Source organism: Anser brachyrhynchus, assembly GCF_964034855.1.
Source record: "Anser brachyrhynchus genome assembly, chromosome: 17".
NCBI classification, from domain to species: Eukaryota; Metazoa; Chordata; class Aves; order Anseriformes; family Anatidae; genus Anser; species Anser brachyrhynchus.
In genome coordinates, this window is record NC_137710.1 from 2,462,146 (window position 1) to 2,488,940 (window position 26,795).

Below are 26,795 nucleotides of genomic sequence, written 5' to 3' on the forward strand. Positions count from 1 at the left end.
AGGTGGTTAACTTGGGTGAGGTTCTAAAGGAATTGATGGAGAGACTGATACAGAAAATAAATCAGCTCTCCCAAGGTATCACAGACAGCTAACATTTGGGAGGCCCTGGTTGCCCACCCGGAGACAGTAGTCTTCTGTCTCTGCATCTTCCAAGTTTGGTGACGTTGATCTTTTCACAGTGGTTTCCTGTTTGATATTAACTAAGCTTTCTTAACTTCTTTGCAAGGCAAACATTGCTAACATTGCTTTTGCTCTATGACAGATCGCTTTAAAAATTCAAGTGGACAGGCATTTTTAATTAAAGTCAAAACAAAGTCAAATAAGCCTGAAATAAACTGCATTTTAGTTTAGCGCAGCATTAGCTCTTAAATAAATAGTGAGAAGCCTTGGAGCTCTGGGCTGTCTCTGTACAGCAGATGGCATTACAGGTAATATTTATCATACTCCAATCCCGAGGCTAAGATAGTAGGGAGGGAGTATTGACGTCAGCTACAAGTGAATCAGTCTTAATACAAGCTGAAAAACTGCTTGCGCCTTCAACAGTTGATTACATTGAACAGCATTTCTGCTTAGTGCTCCCCATTGCACTTATTAGTCCGTCTGAGCAAGCCTAGCAGGAAGAGTTCATTTTGTTTTGCAGCTTAAACGGACTGATGTAAATTGATCTTGGACTTTGAGGTGGGAAGATTCCACCCAGCTGCTGTAACCAGGGGAATGCCCTTTGCTCCAGTTTTTGTGCCAAATTTGTGCATTTGAGAATTTTAAACAAATACCACTTGGCAGGATATCGGCCCTCAGGGTACAAGAATAATACTGAGCGAGACAGCAGGGCACATACTGGGAGGGATTTACATGGATATCTATCGGCACTGCTAGTGAACGGTGGGAGACACCAATCCTCTCATATTTAATTTAAAACGGTGGTTCTTTTTTTTTTTTTTTCCTCACAGGAGCTGAGCGATCTTCTGAATGAAAACCAATAGCAGTTTTTCATCTGGATGAACCACAGGAGTGAAAGAGTTCAACAAATGTTAAGAATTATTACGTCAATGATGTTGTCTTCCTCAGCTGTCTGGGCCAACCTGAGTGGGTGACCAGGGACAAGGGATTATGAACTGCTCATGGCACGCCTAGGAGCCCTTGCTGAAACATGGAGTCATACTCTGCCAAGGGTATTTGACAGCCTTGCTCTCACGCTAAGTTTCTCAATCTGTGAGGCATGGCTGGTTGACACAGCGCTACAGAGAGCGTCCCATCCTGCTCAGAAACACACCGTGTTGAGGCGTGGGGAGCTCGTGTTTGGTTGGAAGCAAGGTGGGGGATTATAGATTGAGAAGGGATGCACTCTCAGCCAGTGTAGGACAGAACACCTTGCTCCATCCGGAGCTGTCTCGAGGCACCCAGCACTGTAGGCAGTATTGAAATCTGGTGCATTAAAGGAGAAGGGCCTAGGTCAGATTGGACTTAGCCTAGAAAGGACCTGGACAAGAAGGAGGAAGAAGGAATGAGTGAAGGAAAAGAATGACTCTCTGGAGGAAACTGAAAATATGCGCTTCCTTTTCCTGCTGTAGATATGGAAGGGCGTGAGACAGCAAGGTTTGCCGCTGAGAAAAGCCGCCCTGCGAGTACTCTTGTCATCTTACACACCCTGATGGGCCATGGCAGCAGCACACCCTTCCCTCCATCCAGCGTGCTTAGAAAATCAGCTATGCGGCAGTTTCCTAACTCACCAAGGCTGGGCTTGGGTCGGTCTTTGTGGTCCCTGCGCTTTCCTTCTCCTCATTTTGAATTACAAACGGGCAGATTATTTTTTAATAAGTTTGGATACCCTTTGAGCTTTAGGCTGAAATGTTTCATGCGTTGTTTCAGCCTTTAGCGCTTCAAAGGAGAGGAATATTGTCTTTGTCAAGATACACAGCAGCTGAAACGCGTAGCGTGTGTTAATGTTATTATAATGACAGTGCTTCAGCAATGCTCCCAGTGGGCTGGGCTGTGTTGTACACCGCACAGCTTTTCCTTTCACTGGAGTCAGCTTGGGATTCAGGTTTCACACCTGCTCGGGCTGTATGCCCGTGTATTGTTTTGCTATTTACATATATCTGGGTATATAATATAGCGGCGGCCTCGTTATGCGTGTGCATGCAGAGGCATTAAATAAATTTGCGTGTGTTTTTTACAGCTGCCTGCTGGGAGCTTCCAAAGTGGCATTTTGCAGGCCCAAAGGCTCAGGAAGGACGGAGCTGCAGCAGGTAAGGACCCAGGCCTGGGTTCCTGAAGGTGTCGATCCCTGAGGCTGTGAGACACCGACAGACCGTGCCTTTGTCTCACGTTCTCACGTGCAATTATCACAGAATGACTGAGGTTGGAAAAGACCTTCGAGACCATCTGGTCCAACCGTTCCCCTACCACCAATGTCACCCAGTAACGTGTCTGTAAGCACCTTTCCTTGAACACCCCCAGGGACGGTGACTCCACCACCTCCCTGGGCAACCCGTCCCAATGCCTGACTGCTCTTCCTGAGGAGAAATGTCTCCTAATTTCCAACCTAAGCCTCCCATTTGTGTGTGTGTGCGGTGACTGTGTGCTGTGCCTTCAGCCTCAGCGCTCCGTTGGCACCCGCTCCCCGCATTTTCGCCAATTATCCCCCCAAAATCACAAATTTCGGGTGCCGAGGCACCGCGGCTCTGGGGAAGCAGAAGGAGCTGCCCTTGTGGGGCCCATTTTAGCGAGGAGGAGCTGCCCTCACACCCCATGGCTGCACAACCGCAGCGCCCTGAGGTAATGACGGGAATTACAGGGGGCCCGCCTCATCCCCCCCCCCCCCCCCCCGCACCGCTGCGCCGCGGGGGCTGCCGGGAAGCGCGCGGTGTTATTGCCCCGCAGCATGCAAATGAGGCGCGGCGGGGAGCCAATGAGGAGGAGGAAGAAGACGGGGAGGGGAGGGGGGGGCTGGAATGAGGGATGGGGGGGGGGCGTTGCGCATGCGCAGTGCGGCGGGGCGGGGTTGACCTTCCCTCCTCAGGCCGCCCGGCCCCGAGCACGCGCGGGAGGGAAGATGGCGGCGGCGGGCGGCGGGGCGCGGGGGCGGCGCTGCGGGCACCGGCGGCTCTGACCGGGAGGAGGCGGAGCCCGCGTCCCCGTGTGTGTCCCCCCCCCTCCCCCCCCCCCTCGCGGGGGGTTAGACGGCGAGGAGAGGAAGGCGTGAGGGCGCCGCCCCGGCTCGTGAGGGGCGTGAGGGCGGCGGGGGCCGGCCCCGGGGGGGGGGTGGGGGGGGGTGAGGGGCCGGGCCCGGGAGAGCCGGGGCGAGGCGAGGAGAAGCCGGCGTGAGGAGAAGCGAGGAGTAAGCGGAGCCGGGCCGAGCCCAGGCGGCCGCCGGGGGAAGGAAGGAAGGAAGGCAGGAAGGCAGGCTGGCTCGCTGCGGCGGCCGCTCGCAGGGCAGGAGGCGGCTCCGCCGGTGGCTCCCCGCCGTGGTGGCCCTGGGCTGCTGGGCGCCCCGCGCCATGTTCTCGGTGCTGTCCTACGGCAGGCTGGTGGCCCGGGCGGTGCTGGGCGGCCTCTCGCAGACCGATTCCCGCGATTACAGCCTGGTGACGGCCAGCTGCGGCTTCGGCAAAGATTTCCGCAAGGGCATCCTCAAGAAAGGCATGTGCTACGGGGATGACGCCTGCTTCGTGGCCAGGCACCGCTCGGCCGATGTGCTCGGTGAGTACCGGGGGGGCACCGGGCCCGGCCGCACGCGTGGCGGCCGTGGCGCAGCCGGGCCGCGGACAAAGGGGCGCAGCCCGGCCTTGCTTGCCACCTCTGTGTTACTGACTCTCACCTTTTACGAGCCGAGCCTCTTCTGCTTGGATCAGGTGCTTTGGTGTCTGCACAGTTCCTGCCAAAAAGGTGCTCCTGATCGAGCTGCCTAAATGGACGCTTGCTTCTGAATCCTGCAACGTAGGAAAGCATGAGGCTTCTGGTCACGCTCCTTTCTTCCCATTCTCTCTTTCTAGGCTCATGCTATATGGCCCCCTTTCTCAGCATGCCGTTGGCACGGGGTGGTGCGAAGGCCGGGAGCCTAGGCCCTGCCTTTCACCTGTAGCTGCCTGCCAGGCCTGGTGGCTCCCAAGGCCAGGGAAGCTCGTTCCAGTGCCTTTCACTCTCTATGTCTCCCTAAAACCTCGGCAAGCCCCATGAGGCATTTACATTTCCATGTAAAAGATCACTGAATCATGAGCTTCCTTATTCCAGCGCGTGCCGTGTCCTTGTCAAGTGAAAGGCAAAGTGACATTGAGACTGGTTTCAAATGTCAAACTTCAGTTTCGGTGTTTGTTGTGTCCTGATTGCTTGCTCTGGTTTGGCCTCATCTGTAGAATGAATCCTAACCAGTTCAAATTTTTACAAGTGGTGGATAATAGTAGATAATCAATGGAATCTGTAGTTTATGAGCGGCGTTGCCCTTGACAGTGCTTGACCTTTCTCCTGTGTAGTGAAGGTTGAATTTGGCTGACACTCTGGAAAAGCTAGCTTTTCAGTGGCAGGAGTAAATTTACCACAATTTCGACATTAAAATAAAAAAGTTTTTTTTTTTCCTGTCACTTTAAATTAAAAAAGTGGTGGGGTTGCTCTGCAGTGCCTCCTGATGTGAGGGTGCTTGGTGAGTCTTTGGAACCCAGTGCTGTCACTGTAACCTGCTTGCCATTTAATGTAGCTGAAACATTTTTGTCAGGAAGCTGGCTGCTAGGTAACAGTATTGCTGGTTATTCTGAAGGGAGCTGATACTCTTAAGGGTGATGCTGCAGCTCTCCAGGAGGTGTGGGAAACCCCCTGATGCGTGTAGACATCCTGCATCTTTTCTCGTGCCCGTCCCAAAGGAACTTTTTCCATTAAAATCAGCTGTTGGGCAGCCGTACTCCAGCATGTGACCGAGGTTGGCTGCCTTAGAGCTCTTACTAGGCCAGCCCTGATAAATAGCTCAGCAATTGGTATCTGCCCTTAAAAGAAATGCAGAGCATGCTTTACACATAGATGGACTCTTTGCATGGTTAAGAGAGTGGATTTAGATCCATCTCACGGTATTTAGGGTTTTTGGCCATATTTGGCAATTACCATATGTGGACCTACAACTTGTCATGTCTTCCCGCTGGAATCAGCGGAGAGTTGCATTGCTGAGTTTGTCTTTGCATTAATTTTCATGGCAACTTGGTAACAAACAGTTATAACTCCGCTAAAGGCTCAAACAGCAAAGACAGCTTCAGGCGAGGATGTCTAGTATCAAGAGGAGAGTTTAAACAGAAAAGCTGCCCTCCCCCTGTGAAGCTATTTTCACGTTCCTTGTTGCTTTTCTGCTCTTAATATGTACCACTAAACCCAAACCACTGTGTATTCTGCAAGCATTAACGCTCAGGATGGTTTCTGATGCAATCTAACTTGATGCTTTTTCTTCATCAGTAGTTCTTAAGCTCGTGGACGTAGCAGTTTTCCCCTTGTTTCTGCATTGCTGTCATCTCTTTGCTCTCCCTTTCTCACCAAATCTTCAACCAAAGGAATTTCAGCACCAGTGTTTTCCTGGCCTCGATTCCTCTTGCTCTCGTTGCAAATCTGAGGTTCCTTAAGTTTTTTTTTGTGTATGTGTATGTGTGAGCCTCATAAATCCTGTACTAACTTTATACTTGCCTAACTTTGCCCCTCAGCAAAACTACCTGGGCTGAACCTCCCCGAAGCTTTACAAGCTTCGTTTTTTTCAGCATTAGTTTAATGAAGAGGTCAAGTGGCTTTAGCGAAAGTGAATGCTGTGTGCAGTAGAGAAAAGTAAATGTCAGGCGTAGCGCTTGGAGTAGCCTGCCTTAGTAGTCATCAGTGACCACGCTGTACCAGATAATGGATTTAAAAGTCTTCTGTGCCCGTCTTTTCCAGAATCAATATATGGAAAGCATGCCTGTGTGGGATGGGTTATGGGTGTGGTGTTCCAGTGAAAGAGCTACTCCCAGCCACTTGGCATGAGCGCTTGCTTGGGCATTCATTTTCTTAGGTCAAACAAAAGTTGACTAGGGCTCAAGAGGCAGCCTGTTTATAGCAGATACAACAATGCCAAGAACTTCTTTTGTCTTCTGTATACTGCATGATCTGAAGGTTGAAAATGCAAGTGTCTTCTAGTCTGTCCTTAGCCTTTCATTGTAAGAAAACTAGAAGACTTACGAAGGTGTGTGTTATTTCCAACCCTCCTGTAGCTGCTAAAGGCTTGATAAGGCCTGTTAGGGGTGTGCTCGAAGCCTTGGGTCTTTGTCTCTTCGACTTCTGGCCGGTACGTACCTGCTCAATTTGCATGTTTCTTCCCATCCTGAGCTTGGGGAGGAATAAGAAACTCAAATCCCTGGTGTTTCCTTTGGGATCACTCCAAGAAAAGGAAATAGCTTTACTGTTAATGTTAATCTCTGGAGCTTCGTGATTCAGGCCTGTGTTTGCTTCCTGCTGCTGCTTGCACCTTTTTGTTTGTTCACTGCTGGTGTCTTTCTCGTCCAGACCCTCAGAAAGCTACAGGATGGCAAGATCAAAATATTGAAATATCTTGCTGACCTGGTAGACATTTATGTACCTGTTCACATCTGGAACCATGCCTCTGTGACTTCAAAGGATATCAGCGTTTTTCAAAGCTGAAAAACGAAACTCTTCAGAAACTGACACCTTTGTTTCTTTCTAATTAGCGTATGAGTAGAGTTCTTGGTGCACAGGGAGTAAAACGTGACTTTGGAAAATGAACTTTAAAAAACATTTCACTTACTTAACAAAACAAGCTCTGACAGTTAATAAATGTTGAGCTCTTTCATGCTGATGATCTCTTTCCGTTGTTGGGATCTGTCTTTTCTTGCTTATTCCTGCCTTATCAGGCTCCCGATCTCTTTACTATTTTTTAATGGATTTTCCAAAGTGTGTGACTCATTACTGAAACGTTACAGCAACCGGCGTGCATCTCGTGACAGCATCACTTCTGCAGTGTCTGCTGGGCAGGAGTTTGGGTGTAGCCTGTGTGACTTGACGACTCTTCCAAACTATTTCTGTCCTGCAGGAGTAGGAAAAAAAACTCTTTGGCAGCAGGGTGCTGTTTGTCCACCGCGAGTTAAAATTTGGCGGCTGTTCTATCTGCTGCAAATCGTGAGTTTGTTTTTTTTGGAGGGGTGGGGAGAAGGGGGAAATAGAGGGCAGCAACTCTAAACTGAAAGGAATGGCACTGTATTTGAAAATTAAGTTTGCCCTGGGAGGTGTGTAAACCTCTACAGTGATGAAGCCCCCAGAATGTTTTTTTTAGTCTCATTGAGAAAAGTAAACTGCAAAATGTAAAAGGATTTGTAGATGAAATGTCAGTGTTGTCCGGGCAACTACAGAGGAGGAAGGGGTCCTTCCTCTGGTGCCTGAAGGTCGCGTAAGGCTACGTTAAGTGGTTTATTTGGTGTTGTACCTATTAAAGAGATTGCTGCTTGAACTTAGCACGCTAAAGGAGGCAAGCGGCCTGCTTGTTTCAGAGTGCTGTTTTACCTCCTCTCTTGGGAGAAATCGAGACATTTTAGAGGGTTTAATCAGTGATTTGGAAAAAAAAAATTGTATGTGTCATAATAGTCCAAAGTGTTTTTTTAACATGAGGAAAAATATTGTCATTTGTAGAGCAACTGGAGGTTGTTGAGAAACATCCCCACTAACAGTCGTACTGATTCACTTGTCAGGGCAGCTAATCCAAATGTCAGCAGAGCTGTTCTTGAGTAGCATTTACCATAACCTTTTAGAAATGCAGCAGCTCGCTTTCTGAGAATGAAATGAAAATCTGATTATTCCAACAGATTATGTACCCCAGTTTCTGGATGGGCCTCGGACACAACGTATTCTCATCGGAATTCACAGCTGAACGCTTGCTTTGATTGTAAGGGCTCCTGATACTCGTTGATAGTGGTCGCTTTTCCATTCAAAAGCAGATCTCGGAGGTTGCTGCTTGAAAGAAAAAGCAGGCTCTGTCAGGGATCACAGAAGGAAATAAGCAAAGCAGAACGCAGTACAGTAGGTGAGGCATTAACTGCAGCGAACATTGCAAAAATCCACGACTTTACTTTGGTTCATCTGCACCGCTGATACTGTGAGCCTGAAATTACCGGGGCTGTGAGCGCTTTGGAGCCTGGCTGATGTCTGTGCTGCGCTACCTGTCCCTTTCCAGCACTTAAATGCAAACTGCCAGGAGCATTTCAGCTCCAAAGCAGTGCTTTGGGGTTGCTCAACACCCTGAGAGGTCGAGTAGCTCTGGCTGCGGAGGGAAGTTTTTACAGAACTCTCAGATTAAAAAAAAAAAGTTTTTAACTCTGAAAATCCACTGAGCAGATCCACTGCAATGCTCAAAAGCCACTGAGCAGATTTCTCAGACTCGAATACAACAGGTGGGAGAGATGGCTGGTAAAAACCTGTTTCCTGAACAGCTGTGTACTGCAGCAGGAAAAAAAAAAAAGATGTAAGGAACTGCCTCTTTGTCTTGGAAATAGGTGCACAATGCAGTGCTTTCAGTTTCTCCTTCAGTCTGTGCTTCAACGCTCCTCACTTGGCCTCTTGCTTTTTGTTCCTCCTAATTGCTGGTCCGTTTATTCTTCCAGTACCTCTGTAGTTAATGCAAGGGTGGTTAAGGACTGGTATGACTTTTAAAATATATAACGCGAATAACCACTTGGCTGTAACACGGTGATCCCGTACGCGCTGCCAGTGACACTGCCGGGGAGGTTAGCGCCGGGTCTGACGTGTGACTGCCTTTGGATGGGGAGCCTGTCTGGCTGCGGGACTTACCTGTCACCGATCAAACCAGAAATCTTACCGGGTTATCTCGGTTCTGATATGCTGACAAATATTAGATGCTGTATTTCAGACTTGGGCAGTGCAGCAGGTTGGGCTTTGTTACCGTTTTTGTCTGTCTTCTGTATCTGGTGCGAGATCATTCCAGTTGCAGAAATAGGCCCTTTTGATGTTCTTTTATCAGTGATTCATCGCTAATTCAGGTAAGGCTCCCAAGAAACTTAAAGTTCAGCAGGATGAGTAGAACATCTTACGAAGTTAATTGTCTTTTCATGCAAAGGCAGCTCCCGATGGCACACTTGTGCCTGCCTGGTGCTTCCGTGTGCCCGTTCTTCTTAGCTGAGAGGCAATATTTTGAAATCTTCTGAGAGATTTTTGGGACAGGGTGATAACTTTTGGCTTCTGGCTGTGGGCAGCTTAGTTTGTCGGCCAGCCAGAACTTCCCCTCGTAAAGCTCTTTCTGTTAAACCGTTTGATTAATGTCAGGGTTTTGTTCTGAACTGCAAGCTTGTGGCGTTTTTATTTGCTCTGAATGAGACAGAACATCTGGATCTGACAGAAAATAAAACAAGTCAGCGTGCAGTGAAGAGCCCGTGTTGCCAGTCTCAGCACTCGCTGGCTGCTCCTGGGCTCCTGCAGCTAACCCTGCACGGGGCTGGCAGTCAAAACATTCAATTTGCATTTCAGCTGGCGTTTTAATCCCGGGTGCTTTTAGCATTTCAAAAGCCTTTTTATCAAATTTCGATGCCGGTATCTTCACGTGCTCAGTTTCAGCGCTGCAGCATCAGTCAGCGTGCCTTGTCGTGAAGCTTCCTTAAAACTCTCTGTCCCCACGTACGACTCCTTAGGAGGCTCAGGAGCCGGTTTTGGGGCTGGCGCGTGCAGCCCATGTTTAATCTGGCAGCACTGGTTGTGTATTTTCCAGCAGAAGGCGATGGAGTTGTAGAGTTAACTCTCACTGACTCTGGGAGGTCTCTGTAATCTAGTTAACTACTGGAGAAGCTCATTTGAAGTAATTTATTGTGAAATTTTCAATGGCTTTATTTACCGTGGTTGTTCATCTAGCCACAGGCATTTCACTATCTCATGTGGACGTTTGCATACTTACTCTCTGCATAGGCTTAAGCAGGGAATATCCAAATATACATTCTGTATAGGATTTTCTGACTACCGAATGGCTTAGAACAATCAAAGATTTTACACAGTTCAATTTCAGTAATTCTTCTGTCAGCCATGCAGTTTGTTTTAAATACCCGGTGATTCGTATTTCCTAAGCTGGGTAAGTTAAACGTGGATACTGGAGGGCAATACTTAATTTTTGGTGGTGAAATCTAAGATCAAAACCCGAGTAACTTCTTTTACTTGTTAGAATAATAGCTATTTCAAATTTCTCCTTTTTTGTTTTTCCTTCTATTAACACAAAGCTGCTCTAAATGAGTACAGCTTAGCATTATTTCTTCTTGGTGATGCTGCTGGTGTTCAGTACCCGTGAATTCCCCTTGGGTGGTAGAGAAAGAACGAGCTAGGATGTAGGAATTGGTCCATTTTCGTGAGTTACACTTTCTGTTTTTGCTGTTTCTGGAGCTCGAAACATCTCATGTACTTCTGCTCCGCGATTGCTGTGTGTCAAATCTCACAAAGTTTTTTTTTTTTTCAAACTGTATTTTCATTTATGTGTTTTTCGGTAGCACTTCATTTAAAAGTCACATCCTCCTTTCCCATAAAATCGATCAGTTCATATTGAGAATTTAAAGACACTCTTTTTATTTAAGAACCGTGCTGCAGGTAGGTCCTGATGGCAGCGGCGATCCCTGGCTCGGTGCCCAAGCGGGAGGAAGCGGCTGCCCGCTCGGGCGGCGTTCGTGCACCACACTCCGGGAGCCAGCAAGGTCACAGCTTAAATGAAATGAACCGACCTGTCTTCTTTTAGAAGTGCAGTAAAAAAAAAAACAACCTGCAGGAACTCCGCGTCGGCTGACTTGGGCGAGGACGAGCAGTCGATGGCGGTGGTGAGGTGCTGGGGAGGCGGCGAGAGCTCGAGCGCTGACCTGCTCTGCTCCCGTGCTGGGGAAGGAACACGGCCACGACTGTCTCCATGCTTCTGACACGGACGCTCTGCTCCCCTAAGAGTGGTGCGAAGCGAAGTCAGGACCTCCTGGTGGGCTGCCTAGAGGAGGGCTGTTTGGGAAGGCAGCGTCAGGATGCTCTGCCGGCTGTTGGTAGCTTCCAGAAGGCAGGCAGAGCTGCTGCGTGGCTCAGGACAGCTTAAAGTGTGCTGCCACGAGTATGGATTCAGATTTCCTGCCTGAAGTGAGAAGTGAGCGAAGAAGACAAAGTGGCGTGCTCTTATTTTCACTTTAAAATTGAAGTAGGTTTTGATAATTAACCTGACCGGGTGCTTTCTCTGGTGACTTGCTTCCCCGCTCCGAATACCAATGCTCTGGTGTTTCTGTAAAATATTTCCCAAGAAGACTAAAGCCGAGATGGCTTACTGAGCGTTTGAGGGGACTCTGTAACATCTCATGAGCTTGTTCTGTAAACCACCTGAGGAACCAAAAGCAGCGTCTGGACAGTATCTGTCAAACACTGCCCTTTTGGTTAACCCTGCGAAGCCTGTCCCTGAAGCGACGCTTGCTGTAATCAGCCAGCGAAGTTACAGCAGGATTGGGCTCATTTCAAAGGGAAAAAAGCTGCTGGTGTGGTAGCTTAACGTAAAGCAAGCACTGTCACCCAAACTGATGCTCGGTTGCTATTTCAAGTTGCGGGTCAGAGAGGAAACACTTTTCTTGTTGATCTCTTACTCCAGACTTGTTTGAGCGGCGGCAGAAAGCAAAGGTTTAATCCAGCGTTAACCTGGAGCTGCGGGACCAGGGAAGGCAGGCTGGTTCGGTCGAGCATCGCGGGGAAGGCCAGGAAACTTTAGCACCAGCTTCGTTCCAGGGACTGCCCCGAAGAGGGGAGCTCAGGGACCCGCCTCCCTGCTCTGTTCTTCTAAGAAAGCGACCGGACAAAGCAGGTGTCCGAAAGGTTGTGCACTATTTTTGGGAGAAATCTGATTAATGTTGATAGGCTGCTGAGAATCTGGATGTAACCTCCTGTCAGATTAGAGTTCGTGCCAAGGGCGGCTCTAAACCTTCCGTCTCAGTTTCAGATGGTGACCAACGTGAAGGGCATTTGCAGATGAGGCAAGCTGAGTTTGACCACTTCGGTCACATTTTTGCGCCTTTGCTAATTGTGGTTTTCTTTCTGATACCTTTCTTCAGCACAATCTGAGCTCGGAGACTGGCTCGTCGCGCCTTTATCACGAACACAGTGTTTTGGCTTTACTTTCCTGCAGAAACCTGGGCTGGAAGTGGCCAGCCCCTTAAGTGCTGGAGATCAAAAAGATTTTTGGAAGGAATTCTGAGCAGAAATGTTTTGCTCACATAAATAATGCTCATCTTAAAGCGGCGTTTTAACTTTAGCATTAAAGCTGATTGAAGAAGTTCAAATATTTTGAAGCCACATGGGCAGCAGAATATCATCTACTGTCACTGGTCACAGTAGATAAAAATGAAGACAAAGCCCCATGCGAGCCCACGATACTTGCCACAAGTGTTGGAACAGGTTAATTAAACCCTATTTTTTTCTGATGGCCACTTACCTTCATTTTTTGTTACCCACCTACTTCAGAATAAATTTAAAAGCTCTTTTCATTACTTAAAGGTCAGTGATAATTTTCCTAACTTTGTGAATGTATCACGTATTAATTGTAGCATTTCTCAATTGGGATTTTAGATGCATTTTTTTCCCCTTTTTGCTTAGAAATCCATTTCCCTTGGTTTTTGTTGGGATCAATGTCTCTTCATTCCTGCTGCCTAGCCCTTTATCATTAGCTTGCCCAGTTCTTTTTTGCTATGCCCTGAAAAGATCTCCGACTGCAGCCTGATAGGTGTTAGTGCCACCACCAACACATTCCCCCCGAGACACCAGGGGTCAAAGTTTCTCTGGAAACTTTGCAGTTGGCTGAAAAACTGCTAAACCGTGCTTGAGGAAGCTGCAGTGGGGGCACTGCTGTTGTTCTAACCAGGCGGTGTGTGCCTGGACAGAGCTCAGAGTGCTGAGGGTCTGATGTGCAGCAGCTACTGTGTTGCTCCCAGCCCGGTTCAGGAGTTTCATCTGTTGTAATATTTGTCTGACAGATGCCCAAACTGATTTTCTTCTGCGTATGAGACAGCAAAAGCGCTTTGCTTGCTCTTATTTCCACTGGTGATGGCATCAAACCACTATGAACGTGAGCACGGTGATCGATCCGACTTCATCCTAACCGAGTTGTGTGCATCTTCAATACTTGCCTCCGTGGCTGCTCAGAATCTCCCTAAACTTTGGCAGAATTGGCCGAGTTTTGTGATGTCTGCGCTGTTTTGAATGACAACGGAAATCGGTGGGACCACGATCAGTTTTCATTCTCTTCCTTGGCTGAAGTTTCAAGCTACAAACTGTCCTTGCAGACACAGGTCCTAGCACTGTGTTGGTTTGTCTGTTGTTGCTTTTATTTATTTATTTGTTTGTTTATTTTAATGGAGATTTAGTTTCTGCAGAAATGGATATTACTAAGTAGGAAAACATCCCTCCTGTGGGCAGGTAGCTTGAGGAGAAACTTTGGGGCGTTGAATAGTGGGGAAGATCTTTATCGTTTCAATCCTATTAAAAAATCTTAATGCCATTCGCATTTAGAGCTAATCATTGCTCTTTTCTTCCCTTTTAATGGGCTAACCAAAGGTTAATATGTTTGAATTCCTTCCAAAATTCCACATCAGTTTTTGAACTCTAGTGAAGTCAGCCGTCTCCTTGTGAAGTTCTCATTGTTTGACTTGCACCTTCTTTTCAGCAATTCTGATGGTGTATAGAGTTTTGTCTAGTAGCTGATATCAGAAATTATCTTTAAAATGCTCAGTAATTTATTTCCCTTAATCACAGTTTTTTTCAGGCAGGTGCCGTGTTCTGCCTTTTAGATGTTGGATGTCATAAGTGATGTCAAAAATTAAAAACCTCGTTCTGGAAACCATTTCTGTTCACGTAACTCCTGTTTTCTGTTTTTTGTTTTGTTTTTCTAGGGGTAGCAGATGGTGTCGGTGGCTGGAGAGACTACGGGGTTGACCCTTCTCAATTCTCAGGGACTCTAATGCGAACATGTGAACGTTTAGTGAAAGAAGGACGGTTTGTACCAAGTAATCCTGTCGGGATTCTCACTGCAGGTTATTGTGAGCTGCTGCAGAACAAAGTACCTTTGCTTGGTAAGAGAGCAGAAACACGTGAATTGGATGTGTTGTGTGTTAGTTCAACATGTACTTAAATATCTACAAATATATCTGCATATAAATACGTGTATATAAAATATAGAATATTAAGGTCTTTGCGTGTGAAGGGTGGCAATTCAGCAATGCTTGCAGAGTTTGAAAAATGAGTTTGGCAGTAGAGCATGCTATGGCACGCACTCCTTGTATAAATAGCTCTTCTCCATTGAAACCTTGCAAGGGTTGTTTGTGGCTTTTTGTTTAAGCTGTGCAAGTAAAAATGTTTTCTGATGATGGCTGGATGCAGTTCTACTCGCTCCTTGCCCTACTGCTCCCGTTGCCTTTTATGTCCAACGAACTTTAAGCCTAACAGCTTGACTTAAATAATTTATATCGTATCATCACTGATACCCTGGATTTCTTATAATTCTTTGCAGGGGAATCATTACAGATTTTTTCTGAAAGCAAACAAAAGTAGATGCTTAGCGTGTTCTGTGTCAAAACTTGATTTTAGGCAGTGCTTCCAGCTGCCTCGGAGTGGTGAATAGATAAGGAGGCAGAGCGTGGCCTCAGCTGACAACCTTGAAAACGGAACACGTTTCTAAAGGGCGGGTGACCTCTTACGCACCAAGAAAGTGTTACCCTGTGTGATATGCATGCTTCTCACCTGACCTTAAACTTCTCCGCCAGAAGAGCGCTGCGTGAGCTATATTTAGCTCCTCTGCTGAGCTCAGGAACAGATGTTCTTGCATTATATGCCCAAAGAATAGGTTCAAATCTCAGAAGTGACCTTACGTGTCACCAAAATAGCGATGGTCGTTAATTCCATCAGGATTTTGCGTGTTTGTTGGTGCTCTTTTGTGCAAGGCAGACTCAGCTGGAAGCAACCCCCCAAAGCGGGCCGCTGGTGAGAGCTCTCAGCGCTCCCTGCAGACAGAGGCAGCCCCGCGTTGCTTGACCTTTCGAGGTCTGAAACGCGGCGTATGCTGAGTCACAAGATCTGCATTCCACACGTGGCCTCCTAGTTACACTGTGCTAATACAGTTAAAATGTGAAACTAATGATCCTCAGTGCTTCTCCTGGAAGAAAGTACCGCTACCAAGTGCGGTATTTTTAGAGGTAGGGGAAAAAAAAAACCTCTGGAGCTACCACAGCAACGAGCGGTTAGAATTTATTTGAAATAAAGTGGAGGGAGAGGACTTCATTAGGGAGGATTCATTAGGCATGAACTTTTCCTTCCTGTTGTGCTTTGTCTTCATGTTTAGTTCATCAGAATTGAATCTAGCAAATTATTTTTAAAATAAGACTGAAGTGGGAGGAAATTGTGCCATTTATTTAAAAGCTATTATCATCGCAGAGCAATCTTGGATGGTGTCATATATAAAATATGAATCTTTCCTTAAATACTGCTTTGACTTACCATTCACCGAGAGTGGAGAAGGTCCTGTATATTCACTAGAGAACAAATCAAGTGCAGGGTTTTGGGGGGAACTCCCTGGACTGGAGGTGAAACATCCAGAACAGGTGATGCCTAGGGCCAGCTGGACTAGTCTTGTAGGCAAGCCTGATCATACGTTTAGCTCATCATAAGTCTGTGGTCTGTCCGAGACACAGATGTGCTTGGAAACTTCTGCTGGAAGAGCATTAGGATAGAAGATGAACCAGAAAACTGTTAGCAGGTGGCATGGGGATTTCCGATGGAGGCAGTCTGAAGTGAGGAAGAAATGCTGTAGCTGTATTTCAAACTCTTCAGGAATTAAAGTTCTGGTGCTAGTGCTCCTGTTGGCAGAAATTAAGCAAGCGCTGTTTTCTGTGAAGGACTTAGTCAGTGTTTGGGTATCTCTGCTGTGCAGTTATTTCTGTGGTTTGCCACCAAAGTTGGTGGCTACCTCCCCGTGAAGGAATTGAGAATGCTGTGGTGCCTGCAGGCGTGGCTGGGGTGACACAGGGTACGGTTGACAAGTAGACACATTTCCATTCTTCCTTTAATCTGGAACAGGATTTGTCTCCAAAACGTGTTTTCTTTAGGCTTGTGGAGTTAGTGTCCTGGACGCTTGACGGGATTATTATTTTTTCAAACAAAGAAGGTAGCTCTGCAGAGCCAGACTGTAGTGAGAAGTGTGTTCATGTTCTGACAAGAGTAATGGAATGCTATCTGAAACTGCTTGCAACCAAGTATTTAATTGGAGTGCTTTATTTACAGCGGGGGAGTGAAGATGTGCGGAGAACACCTAGCATTGTGTGGATGCTACTGGAATTCTGTTCTCTTAATGCTTGCAGAATTTCAGTATTATAAGTGATTTCTATAAATCCAGTCTTATAGCAGAATGTGCTGACATATGTTGGGAGGGAAAAGTGTAAATGAAGTGGAACAAAACAGGTATTTGTCAGCATGACGTGTTTACCAAAATCAAAGCCAGAAAAGGAAGTTCTATAGAAGATCATAGCTTGTTGCAAAGATTTGTAGCATTTTGTTGTTTTTAGGGTATATATTTTTTTGCATTAATGATAATAATTTCCATTTATCCTGATCTCTAAGCTTTGATAAATATCTGAATAGTTGGACTATGACTGAAGTCAGTGAAAGAATACGGGCTGTGTGTAAGGCTCGCTCCAGTTACCATATTCTGTTTGCTTTCAGGAAGCAGTACAGCTTGTATAGTAGTTCTGGACAGAACAAGTCATCGTTTACATACAGCCAACTTGGGAGATTCTGGATTTTTGGTAGTCAGAGGAGGAGAAGTAGTACACCGTTCTGATGAACAGCAGCATTACTTCAACACTCCGTTCCAACTGTCAATAGCTCCACCAGAAGCGGAAGGAGTTGTCTTAAGTGACAGGTAAGAAGGGAGAAGACCTTACATTTTTAATCTGTGGATGTGATCAGCTCCCAAAAGGCTGTGTTTGTACTGCCTCAGAGCTCCTTGTGTAATGCAGCATAGCATGTGGGATTTAAATGTGCCCAAGCAAAGGTTCTTGCACCTGCCCTCCTGTCTTTAAGGTACCGTAATCACTTCTTACTGTGTACTTAATACATTTTTTAAGCTGTTGCAACAGTCAAAATGTATTGGGTTTGTGTTTATTCATTCGATGTAGCGTGTTCCTGCAGTTTGTGGCGTGCACTAGGCGTGTTCAGATCCATGGAACGACGCTGCACAATAGAGCTGCTACAACGAAGGCTGCAGCCGGTGGTTGCGCCGACCGTCCTGCACGAGTGGCTTGTCTTATCAGCGGCTTTCCTTCCCAGTCCCTGTCTGTGCTCTCTTGAGGCTGGTTTGGAGTACGCTAATTTAGATATCTTGGCAGCGAGGTAGCAAGTGCTTGAAGAATAGAGCAGAGGGACATGTGACTGTAACTCGTGTTTCCAAGCCGCCGTGTTTCCAGCAGCATATTGTATTTGACCAAAACGAGCAAAACTCTTGTTTGGCGGAACACCAAGCTGGGAAATGAGAGTAATAGGAAAGGACAATCTGTTCACAGAAATGAGTTGTTTCAAAGACAGGCTTGTACTTGTGTCTTCCCCTAAGAATGTCAGGCTGATAAAATCCTGTGACTGTGTGAAGTCTAACCAGTAAAATAAAATAACAGTGAAGAAAAAAAAAATCAGCTTTCAAATACCTATTAAAATACAGCTCTCAAGTCAATGGTTATACAGTCATTAAGGTGATATCCCTCTTCTAAATACAGAAAGATGATAAAAGGATCTTAAAAGAGAGACCACAGTAAACAGAGAAAGCAACTTAAATTTTTGATTTTTAAATCTCAAGGCTTATGCCTTAAGGGTTGTAAGTTCTAATGCCAAAATAGCTCTTTTTGAAAATGTTGCTTGAAAGCTGTTGAAACACCTGATCATTCTTGCATGTGGTTTTGTTACTTCATCCTAAGGCTGCAGGGAGGAAACCAGTGTAAAACCCTGAAATGAGAACCCTTAAATAATCTAGCCTCTTTATTAGGCTAAAATTAAATGATAGTTTGGAGTTCCAGAACTATTAAAATCTTAATAGTTCTGAAATTCTGTGTCTTGTTCAAAAAATAGCACAAGGGTAGTTGATAACATGATAACGTCCAGTGGAAGTCAGGAAAGCAAAGTAATCTGAGTCATCCCACATTAAGGAAAGTGCAAGATAAATGAGCTCCCACACTTCAGTTCTGAATCATGATTATAGCTTTCTGGCTAGTTTCTGCGCTGTTCTTGACATTAATTAGTACTTGTGCTTGTTGTCTAAATGCTTCTCCAGTGTTTTTTTCTAATTCGTTGTCCCAGTTAAATGCTTAAATTCGGCTACATATGGGGATAGGCAGGCAATCTCAACTCTAACCTTCTTGAAGGTGCACAGCAAAAGGGCTGCTTTCCTCAGCTGATTTCTGGCATAGCCAAATGGCGCGGCATGCAGTCATTTCTGCCTTTTAAAGATCTGTGAAGAATCCTTAAAAACGAAGGTTTTGTAGTTACATTGCTTCTGAGAATTGGACTCTGCAGCAGCATTCATGGCCAGTACGGATATTTTCTGCTGTAATGTATTAAACGTAAGTAGACCAAGCAGCTGTGGTCTCCTGGTAGCGATTTCCAGACGTGCTTCATGTTCCGCTGCAATAGAAAGTGATTCAGAATCCTTAAGTGGCTTGGCCCTTCTGTTAGGAATTGTCCTTTCAAGTCCAGCCCTCGTACATGTTTAAGATGGGCGAGAAGGAAGCCCTCAACTGCCATTCCACTTAATGGTTTCCATGGAGATACACTTGTGAAGCGGCTTAGTTTGCAGGATTGTTCATCTGGGAATTGTAAATGCAAATCCTTTGTGTAATAGCTGGAACATTACCTGTTTGCAATCACAGATCTTTTGTTGTAGCTTTCTTGACAAGCTATCCTGGTGCAAAAGCTCCACAGTTGGTGATTATTTCTTTCCTTTCTAGCAAAACATGTAACAATAGCGAATTACAGAAGCTGTTAATGCGCTGGGCTGACATTGCTTGGTGCCTTAGTGAAAGCTGGAGGCCATTTCGTTGACATACCTGTCATTTTCACAGCCCTGATGCTGCTGATAGTACTTCCTTTGATGTCCAACTCGGAGACATTATTTTGACTGCGACAGACGGACTGTTTGACAACATGCCTGACTACATGATCCTGCAGGAATTAAAAAAGCTGAAAGTAAGTGCGCGTGCATATTCTGAACCTCAGGTCTTTTGCCCTCGTCGTCCCTTGCTGTTACTACCAGTTCTTTCTGAGCGCATAGCTTTGTGTTACGCGTGAAAGACCCACCACAAAGTGCTGCCGTTTGGAGGCTCACCAGCTAACACCACGTGTGAGCAGGGATGTTGGCCCCAAAGTGCTGTCTCTTGAACCCGCACCCAGGCTGAATGTAGAAGCAGCAACGTTGGCAGAAGTTTCCAGAGTAGCAGCCAGGAACATGGCACTGATGAGCGCGATGCGAGGGAGACACTGGGGGGACAGGGAGAGGTGTTCAGCAGCGGGCACTGCCCTTGGCCAACTGCTCCCACGCCGCATTTTATCTGCGCTTGCAGGTTGTAGATTACATACGTGAAAATACAGCGTTCTCTCTTTCGGGCCGTTCGGTGGGTGGGGTGAGGCATGTACTTAAATAATTCGGAGGTTTTCTGAGGACTTACAAAACAGCAATTCTAAAGTAATACGAGCTGTCCAAAGTGTGGGTTGTGTGTGTGTGTGTGTGTGTGCGTGGAACATTTTGAATGTTCTGATAACAAAAATTCGCAGCGACTTTTCCAGATTAGTCACCACAAATACTTGTTTTAAATAGTAAAAATACATAAAACTATTTTAGTTGGGATGAGAGCATTTAGCTCAAGGCTACTTACTTACAGAAAGGAAAGCGTACTTAGGAGGTATCAATATGTATAACCTCCCCGGGGAAACTATTTTGATGTTATGAAATGCAAATAAGTCTGTGTAGAATTACAGTGTGGTTTTAAAAATACTTTGCCTGCTCTTATCCTGCAGGTACGTAACCGAGAGGTGGGGTCAGACAGGGAGTGGGTCTTTGCAGACAAAATGTCTGCGGCCTCTGTCTGCGTTCGAGGTAGACTCCTGTGTTTCCCCCTCTCTGCAGCCCCTTACTGCTTTCTGTCTTGGTGCGATGCTCGGGTCTGACATTGAAAAGCGTGTCGCTGTGCTGTGGAGCGGAGCGTGGGATCGTGCCACAGCGCAAGCTGTCGCAGGCTTTAACCTGGTTAGCGAAGGTAACAGCAGTGCCGAGGATGTGTCAGCGTGCTGCCGTGGTTTGAAGGGACCGGTGCGCTTGTCTGTGACCTGCGGGGCTGTTATTTAGGCTGTAGCTGCAGCACACTTCTGCTTGCAGTACGCCCACCTTCCCTTCCCTGCGCAGACAGCCGGGTGGCCTCGTAGACACTAGAGATTAAATTCTCTTCTGGAAAAAAAAATTGAGCTCCACCTATTGGTGTGTTCGGGAAAGGCACCGAAGTTCCCTGTGGGGTAGGAGGTTCAGCCAAAAGTTAATCGTGTAAGAGCCTGCTAAGTCCCCGGGCTGCAGGGAAGATTTTCTGAAATGACAATGGCGTGTCATGTTGGCTTGAATAAGAAAAATACTGGAGTAAAGCAAGAGATACTGGGGAAAAAAAAAAGGCGTGAAATGCCATCTGTAAAAAGTTCTGTCTCTCGTTAAATTATTTCTCATCTGTCTTTCAAAGGGCTCCTTCTCCCCCAGGCATGCTCTTGTTGATTTGGGCAGGAGACTCAGAACTAAGACTTTCCAGTCAAGGTGTAAAACGTACTTAATTCAGCTGAGCCTACTTTGTGAGGGGAAAAACCAGCTCTTTCAGGGTGAACCGTTAGCATTAGCTATCAAATCTGGTTCCCAAAGGTGAGGCTGTTTAGTCTATTTTAAATATTAGTCTTCTGAATTCTAAATGCTACGAATCATCCAAAAAAGAGAGTCTTACAGCTGCTGCTCTAGGCTTCAGTTGTGAAGATTTGCAGTTCTAACCCAAGTTTATTAAACCTAAGACGTGGTTAGGCTTCCCTTTGGGACAGAAGGTGATAACCAGAGCCCTAATCTGCGAGAGAGGGCAGTCAGGGATCTGCAAAACCAACATGCATCAGCGAAACAACTAGCGATAGATTTCCTTATAAGAATAAACTTTGTTTCTCATTAATTTAGAACTCCAACTACGAGAGCATACAGCAGACTGCGAGAAGCATTGCTGAGCAAGCTCACGAGCTGGCATATGATCCCACTTACATGTCACCGTTTGCACAGTTCGCATGTGACAATGGATTGAATGTGAGAGGTAAGATATTTTTTTCCCTCCTCCTCCCACTCTTGCTATCTTGAAGAAGTCTTAAGCAAAGTTCTGTTCCCAAATCCGATAAGAGAAGAGCGTTCAGAAATGCGGTTGGCAGCAGAGCGCCAATCTAGCGCTCCTGGCTTGGCAAGGACCCCAGCTCCTGACGCAGGTCATCCCAGGCCCCAGCTAATCAGAAGCCTCCTGTGGGGAAGTAGCTGGAACGCGGAGAACTCTGCGCGCTGAGTTTTATTTTTTACGGTTTAATCTAATACGTACGCTCTTGGCCCGAGAACCCAGCCTGATACAAATTCTCCCGGCTTCCAGAACTGCACTTGACCTGTTCTTAGGATTTGTGTGTGGGTGTGGGGTTTTTTGTTGTTAGTGTTTTCTTTAAAGTTTCCTATTCCTGATGCATTTTAGTCGAGATTCTGCCCACTGTTTGTTGGATTTTTGTTGTTCTTTCTGACCCTTGTACCATTAATGTGTCAGTCCTGATCTCTGTTGGTTCTATTTCCTGTGCTCTAGAAAGATACGAGCAGCTGGCAGAGTTCAGAGTCCTGTCAACCTTTTTTTTAATTTTTATTTTTAAATAAGATGTTCCCATTTTTGTATCAAGAGGGTAGGATTTCCTGCAACACCCTGAACATCTTTCATAAAGGTAGATAGTGGTTTTAAAGCTGAGGCTCCGTGTTGCTACAAAGCCCAGTCATTCAGTGATGAATCTTCTGAATCCAGAGGCCTCGTTTGACCTTCTGGGTACCAAAATACCCCTGTGAGCTATTTCTGTACAATTTGACTGCTGTGGCTACTGAGTTTTGAGAAGTGATTATCAAAAGGGTTAAGTAGCTTTTAGAAGGATGTAGAATCATTAAGGTTGGAGAAGACCTCCGAGATTAGGCTGGAGAGAAGATGCTAGAGGTGTTTGATTTTTTACAGTCAGTTCCTGAGATGATGCTTCCTGACTGCAGCTTGCCTGTAACAAAACAAAGACTTTCTTTTTGTAGATTTTTTCCTCACATACGATCAAAAAAAGAGGCTTTCTGCTCTACTGGCTACCAACGATGTTCAGGGTTCTGTGTAACTTCTACTAGTTTATGATCTCACTGTTGCTTAAAAGGAGAGGGCTTTTTTTACTAAACGCTATTGCCACCCTTAGTTGCACAGCTGAGAGGAAGCAGAGTTCTCGTGTCTGCACAATACGTTTTTTGCATATTTAAACCAGTTTAAAAAGACCTTTCCATGGGGGAACACGACAGGCTATAGGAGGACAACCCCGTGTGGTTTGACGTAATAGTTTTTATTCTTTCCGTGTTGCAGGGGGAAAACCAGACGACATCACCGTCCTTCTTTCTATTGTAGCCGAGTACACAGACTGATCAGCCGAGTGCCAGCTTCTGATGTTTTCATTATCCCCGAGCTCCTCGCTTCACACGTACGGTTTCCTGCTGGCAGGATTGCTTTCTTCCTTTGCAGCTGATCTCAGCAGCCAGTTTTCGAGCTCGTTGCCTGTCTTGAGACACAACTGAAATCCTTGTTAAGAACCACTCGTAGTACACTGGTCTTTGTCTGCCAGCAAGAAATGAAGAAGTTCAAGGCTTGAAGCATGTCTTTCAGAGCTTAGTAATTGTCCGTAAAAGGGGGAGGATCGATCCCATATTGTTACCGCATTTGAAATGTGACTTACTTTCAGATGAGTAGAATTGGTTTATCATCTTTCAAATTAGATTCAATAGATAAAAACCTCTACAGGAGGGCATATTATTCTATCTACTAGAAACATTCACTGTTCATTAAAGGGTATGTTACAGAACAGTTTCATAAGCATAGTCTTGTTACAGTGATAGCTGAGGTTTCGTGTTTCTAAGTTCTGGTTTTCAGGAGATTTATAACTGCTGTAAACTTCTTGCTCTTGCCATACATGGTGTCAGCCTAGGAGCCTTTTCTAGTACAAAATTTCAAAAACATACTTAGGTCAAGTTATATGGATGCAAATGTGTTGTGATTTCAGGTGCTTAACTGTGATCTTAAAAGTTCTGCAGATCATTCGTCCATAATGGGCCTGATATCTGGATGTTTTGGCTGTGGATAACTTTATTTTTTTTAAAGAAAAATTATAACTCTTGTCTCAAGAAGCCAAGATGGTCAAAGTTGAGATCCTTCGAGCATTTTAACCCATCTCACCAGCACAGGATGACATGGCGTAAATGCTACAATGGGAGGCTGCGCAAAGAACAGATCAGCCTCAACTCTGAACATCTTCACTTTTGGTGGATAACTTTGTTGTTAACTAAACGTGATTTGTGTTAATATTGCCACTCTTGCTTGTGTAGAACAGCACATGCTGGACCAGTCTAAGCCCAGCTGACCCTTGTATTTCTGGCTCTCAACCACGCGCCTCTTTGCTTATGCTGTGGCAGCAGCAGTAAGTACGTAAATGGAAACTATTAATGAATAATCAGCAAAACTTACATTTCAGTAACTAAAGTTTAGGGTTTTCAGAATGAACCTTAATGATGTTTACAGTTATCTAACAGCCACTTTGCAATATGACATTTCCTTTTGAATTACAGTAGCTCACAATTGTTCCCCCTGTTCCAGCAAGCTTTCCTTTCTTTTCCGAGGTTCATACAGATAGCTGATAGCTGTAAAGATATATATATTTTTGGTCAGTTTTTCATTAACTTTTTTGCTGGTAGAAGAGTATGTAGAAATAAATTAAAGCCATGTTTTTATATATATAAAAAGTCGGGTAATGTTGATGTTTAGGTGAGTGCAGTTAAACTTGGTCAGTAAGTAATCTTACCTGCTCTCAAAAGGAGATTTTTACTACCTGGTTTATTGTATTAAAACTGTTTAAGTTTGAGGTTACCTCAACTTGTTTAAAGAATTTTTGTGGACTTGTACTGTATATTTGCGTAACTATGTCAAGCTTTTATTTAAGATCATTTAACATGTACCATGTACATGTCATTTTACTATATTTCAATGCATCGTGCTTGTAACAGGCATTTCATTTATAATAAGAATAAGTGATTAATTTGGAAGCTCTTCGGTAATTTATCTGCTATTCCTAAATTGGCGTAATGTTAGCTCTCTATTTTAAATCACCTTGTAATTACTTGTCAAAATGCCTTAACTACCCTAACTTGACCAAAATACTATTTTGGTGAGGGTACGGGGAGGATTCTATTAATGAAGAAAAATTACTTAGTTTCGCGATACACGGAGCAGTGAGTGGTGAATAACTTTGCACAAATTGTCAGTCCTTGTTTTCTAAAACTGAACAAGCTGTACCTAGCTGTCTCGTTAGAAGGAATGTATTCATGCTGCAGTATAGGGCTTTCTTTCTAGCATTTGGGAGGGGTGCTGCTCTCTCAAATCTGGGTATCTTCACATTGTATTCTCCAGTATTTACTCTCGTGTTTCTTTATTAGAGCTGATTTGATCAATTATTCTTTCCCTTGAACTCACCTTAAAACAATGCCCTTGTAGACCTGACCGTTTTGCACTCTGACCCCTTGCTCTCAGTACGCTCGCGCCCAGCCTTCGTTATTTTTTTTCCCCTCACTTTCTAGAAGTACAAATTGAGAAATGTTTGTGGATCAGATAAATGAGTATGGCAAAGGTGCTTACCCCCGAGTGAGATGTTGCATGCGCTGTACTCTGCCTCTGCTGGTCCGGGGTCTGGAACCCTGGATCGGGGAGATTCTGCCACCTTCTCGGAAGCTAAACTGTGCCGCCTGGTGGGTTTGAGTCTACGCCTTGCTGTCTGTGTTAAAGCAGTTCTTAGCTAAGCAGTATCTATAAAGCCATTTGCCTCATATCACGTCGTGATTTTTTTTAATAAAGAACAAATTTGGATTTTAATTTACAAATCATGAGTTTATCCCTCACTGGACACACCAAAGACCAGTAAAGCTTATAGCTTTTCCATCTGTTTATAAAGCAATACTGTATTATAAAGAATCGATATTTTTATCACATGCTTGTTTTTGTTTTTGTTCTTAAGATGTGCACTCTAAACATATCAAACCTAATTTCTTCCTATGAACTTAAGCTGTCTGCGCACAACAAATTTTTGGAAGAGGGAACGACAGGGCCCATACTATCAAAATAACTTTAAATGATGCATGAAGCAGTAACACTTCCTAGGAATTAGTTTATTGTGACTATTCATGAGAGGAACGTACAAGAAAGGTGTTCTGCGTAATGGAAACACGCTTGAAGGGAGAGCAGGCTGATGTCAGCTGCTGCCGAAGGTTTTTGTTAGCTGTCAGGAGGTGGTTGGTAGGGAGCAGTAATCTGAAGGAAAAGGAAGAGATTTTTAGATACCAGTAACCTACGGTACCACGACAGGTAATAGTGCTCGCGGGAGTTGTGATTTCTGCAGCAGTGTTACTGGGTATTTGGGTGAAAAAGGGCTAAGATGTGGTGAATTGGAAAAACTCTGTGGTTCTGTGCTACTTTTACGGCTATCTTTGGGAGACCTACAGCATACAGTTTCCCACTAAATTTGCTTTCTTTGCGTTTCTAAAGAAGGTACGGCAGATAAATAGAAGGGAAGAAAAAGATTTTGGGACCAGACAGTTATGACTGAGTAAGGGAGAGGGGAGAGGTGTGAAGGTCTAGCAAAGCAGTAAAGTATTTTGTGATGGAATCTCTATCTCTTGTAATGGACATCCTCTCTCCAGGGAGGAATCGGACTTCGTGTGTGTGTGTAGAAACTGACTGTATGAAGTAGTTCTTGCAAAGATAGCTGAAATAATGAAGCAAATCTGAGTCTGTATCTAATGAGGATGCTTTTTTGTTGTTGTTAAAATGAGACTATCATCTATGCTTACATAAGAGGCAATTATGTGAATTTCATGTCTGAGGTATAACTTATGCAGGAATAGTTCTGTAAATACATTTAAATGAATTGTAAAGATATTTAATAAATATAGTATTTATACTAAAATGTGTTTTTTAAAGTAAAGTTGACTGCAAAAATTCTGTTCGTTGCTGGTAGCACAGAGCTGCCCAGCCACCGCTTCTTAAGGTGTCTGGCTCTCGTTCAGAGCTCTGCGGTGTCCTCAAATCTGTCTGTAAGTGATGCCATGCCCCACTACACAGAACTCCTCTGTAAGGCTTTGGCAAGCAGAATAACTGTCTTTTAAATCAACCAAAGATTGGAAATGTCAGTATTTTGAGTGCGACTTTGGAAATACTACACGGTAATTTTCTCTGCAAGGTTGTTTAGCAGTGAGCAAATGTGTGCCCTGCTGTTGTACAGATCTCCAGCTCTGTTCAGTATAAATCACATCGATCCATTATCCTGCTGCACCAAAAAGCATTTGTGGATGTTCTCTCCCCAGGAAAAGTGGCTGCAAGCAGTTTTGTGGCTTGTTGTTGAGATGTAGTGACCAGGGCGAGAGAGCCCCGTCACTGACTTCTGCT

The 26,795-nt window shown here is 45.1% G+C and overlaps 1 protein-coding gene across 1 annotated transcript; it reads left to right on the forward strand.

The window, feature by feature from the left end:
• Nucleotides 1-3,012: 3,012 nt before the first annotated feature.
• On the forward strand, nucleotides 3,013-26,316 carry PPTC7 (protein phosphatase targeting COQ7). The gene is made up of 6 exons (XM_080559441.1): nucleotides 3,013-3,702; nucleotides 13,899-14,078; nucleotides 16,720-16,918; nucleotides 19,104-19,227; nucleotides 21,233-21,362; nucleotides 22,677-26,316. Exons 1-6 carry the CDS (start codon nucleotides 3,501-3,503, stop codon nucleotides 22,733-22,735), a joined length of 894 nt encoding a protein of 297 aa, XP_080415567.1. The 5' UTR covers nucleotides 3,013-3,500; the 3' UTR covers nucleotides 22,736-26,316.
• The last annotated feature ends 479 nt before the right edge of the window (nucleotides 26,317-26,795 follow it).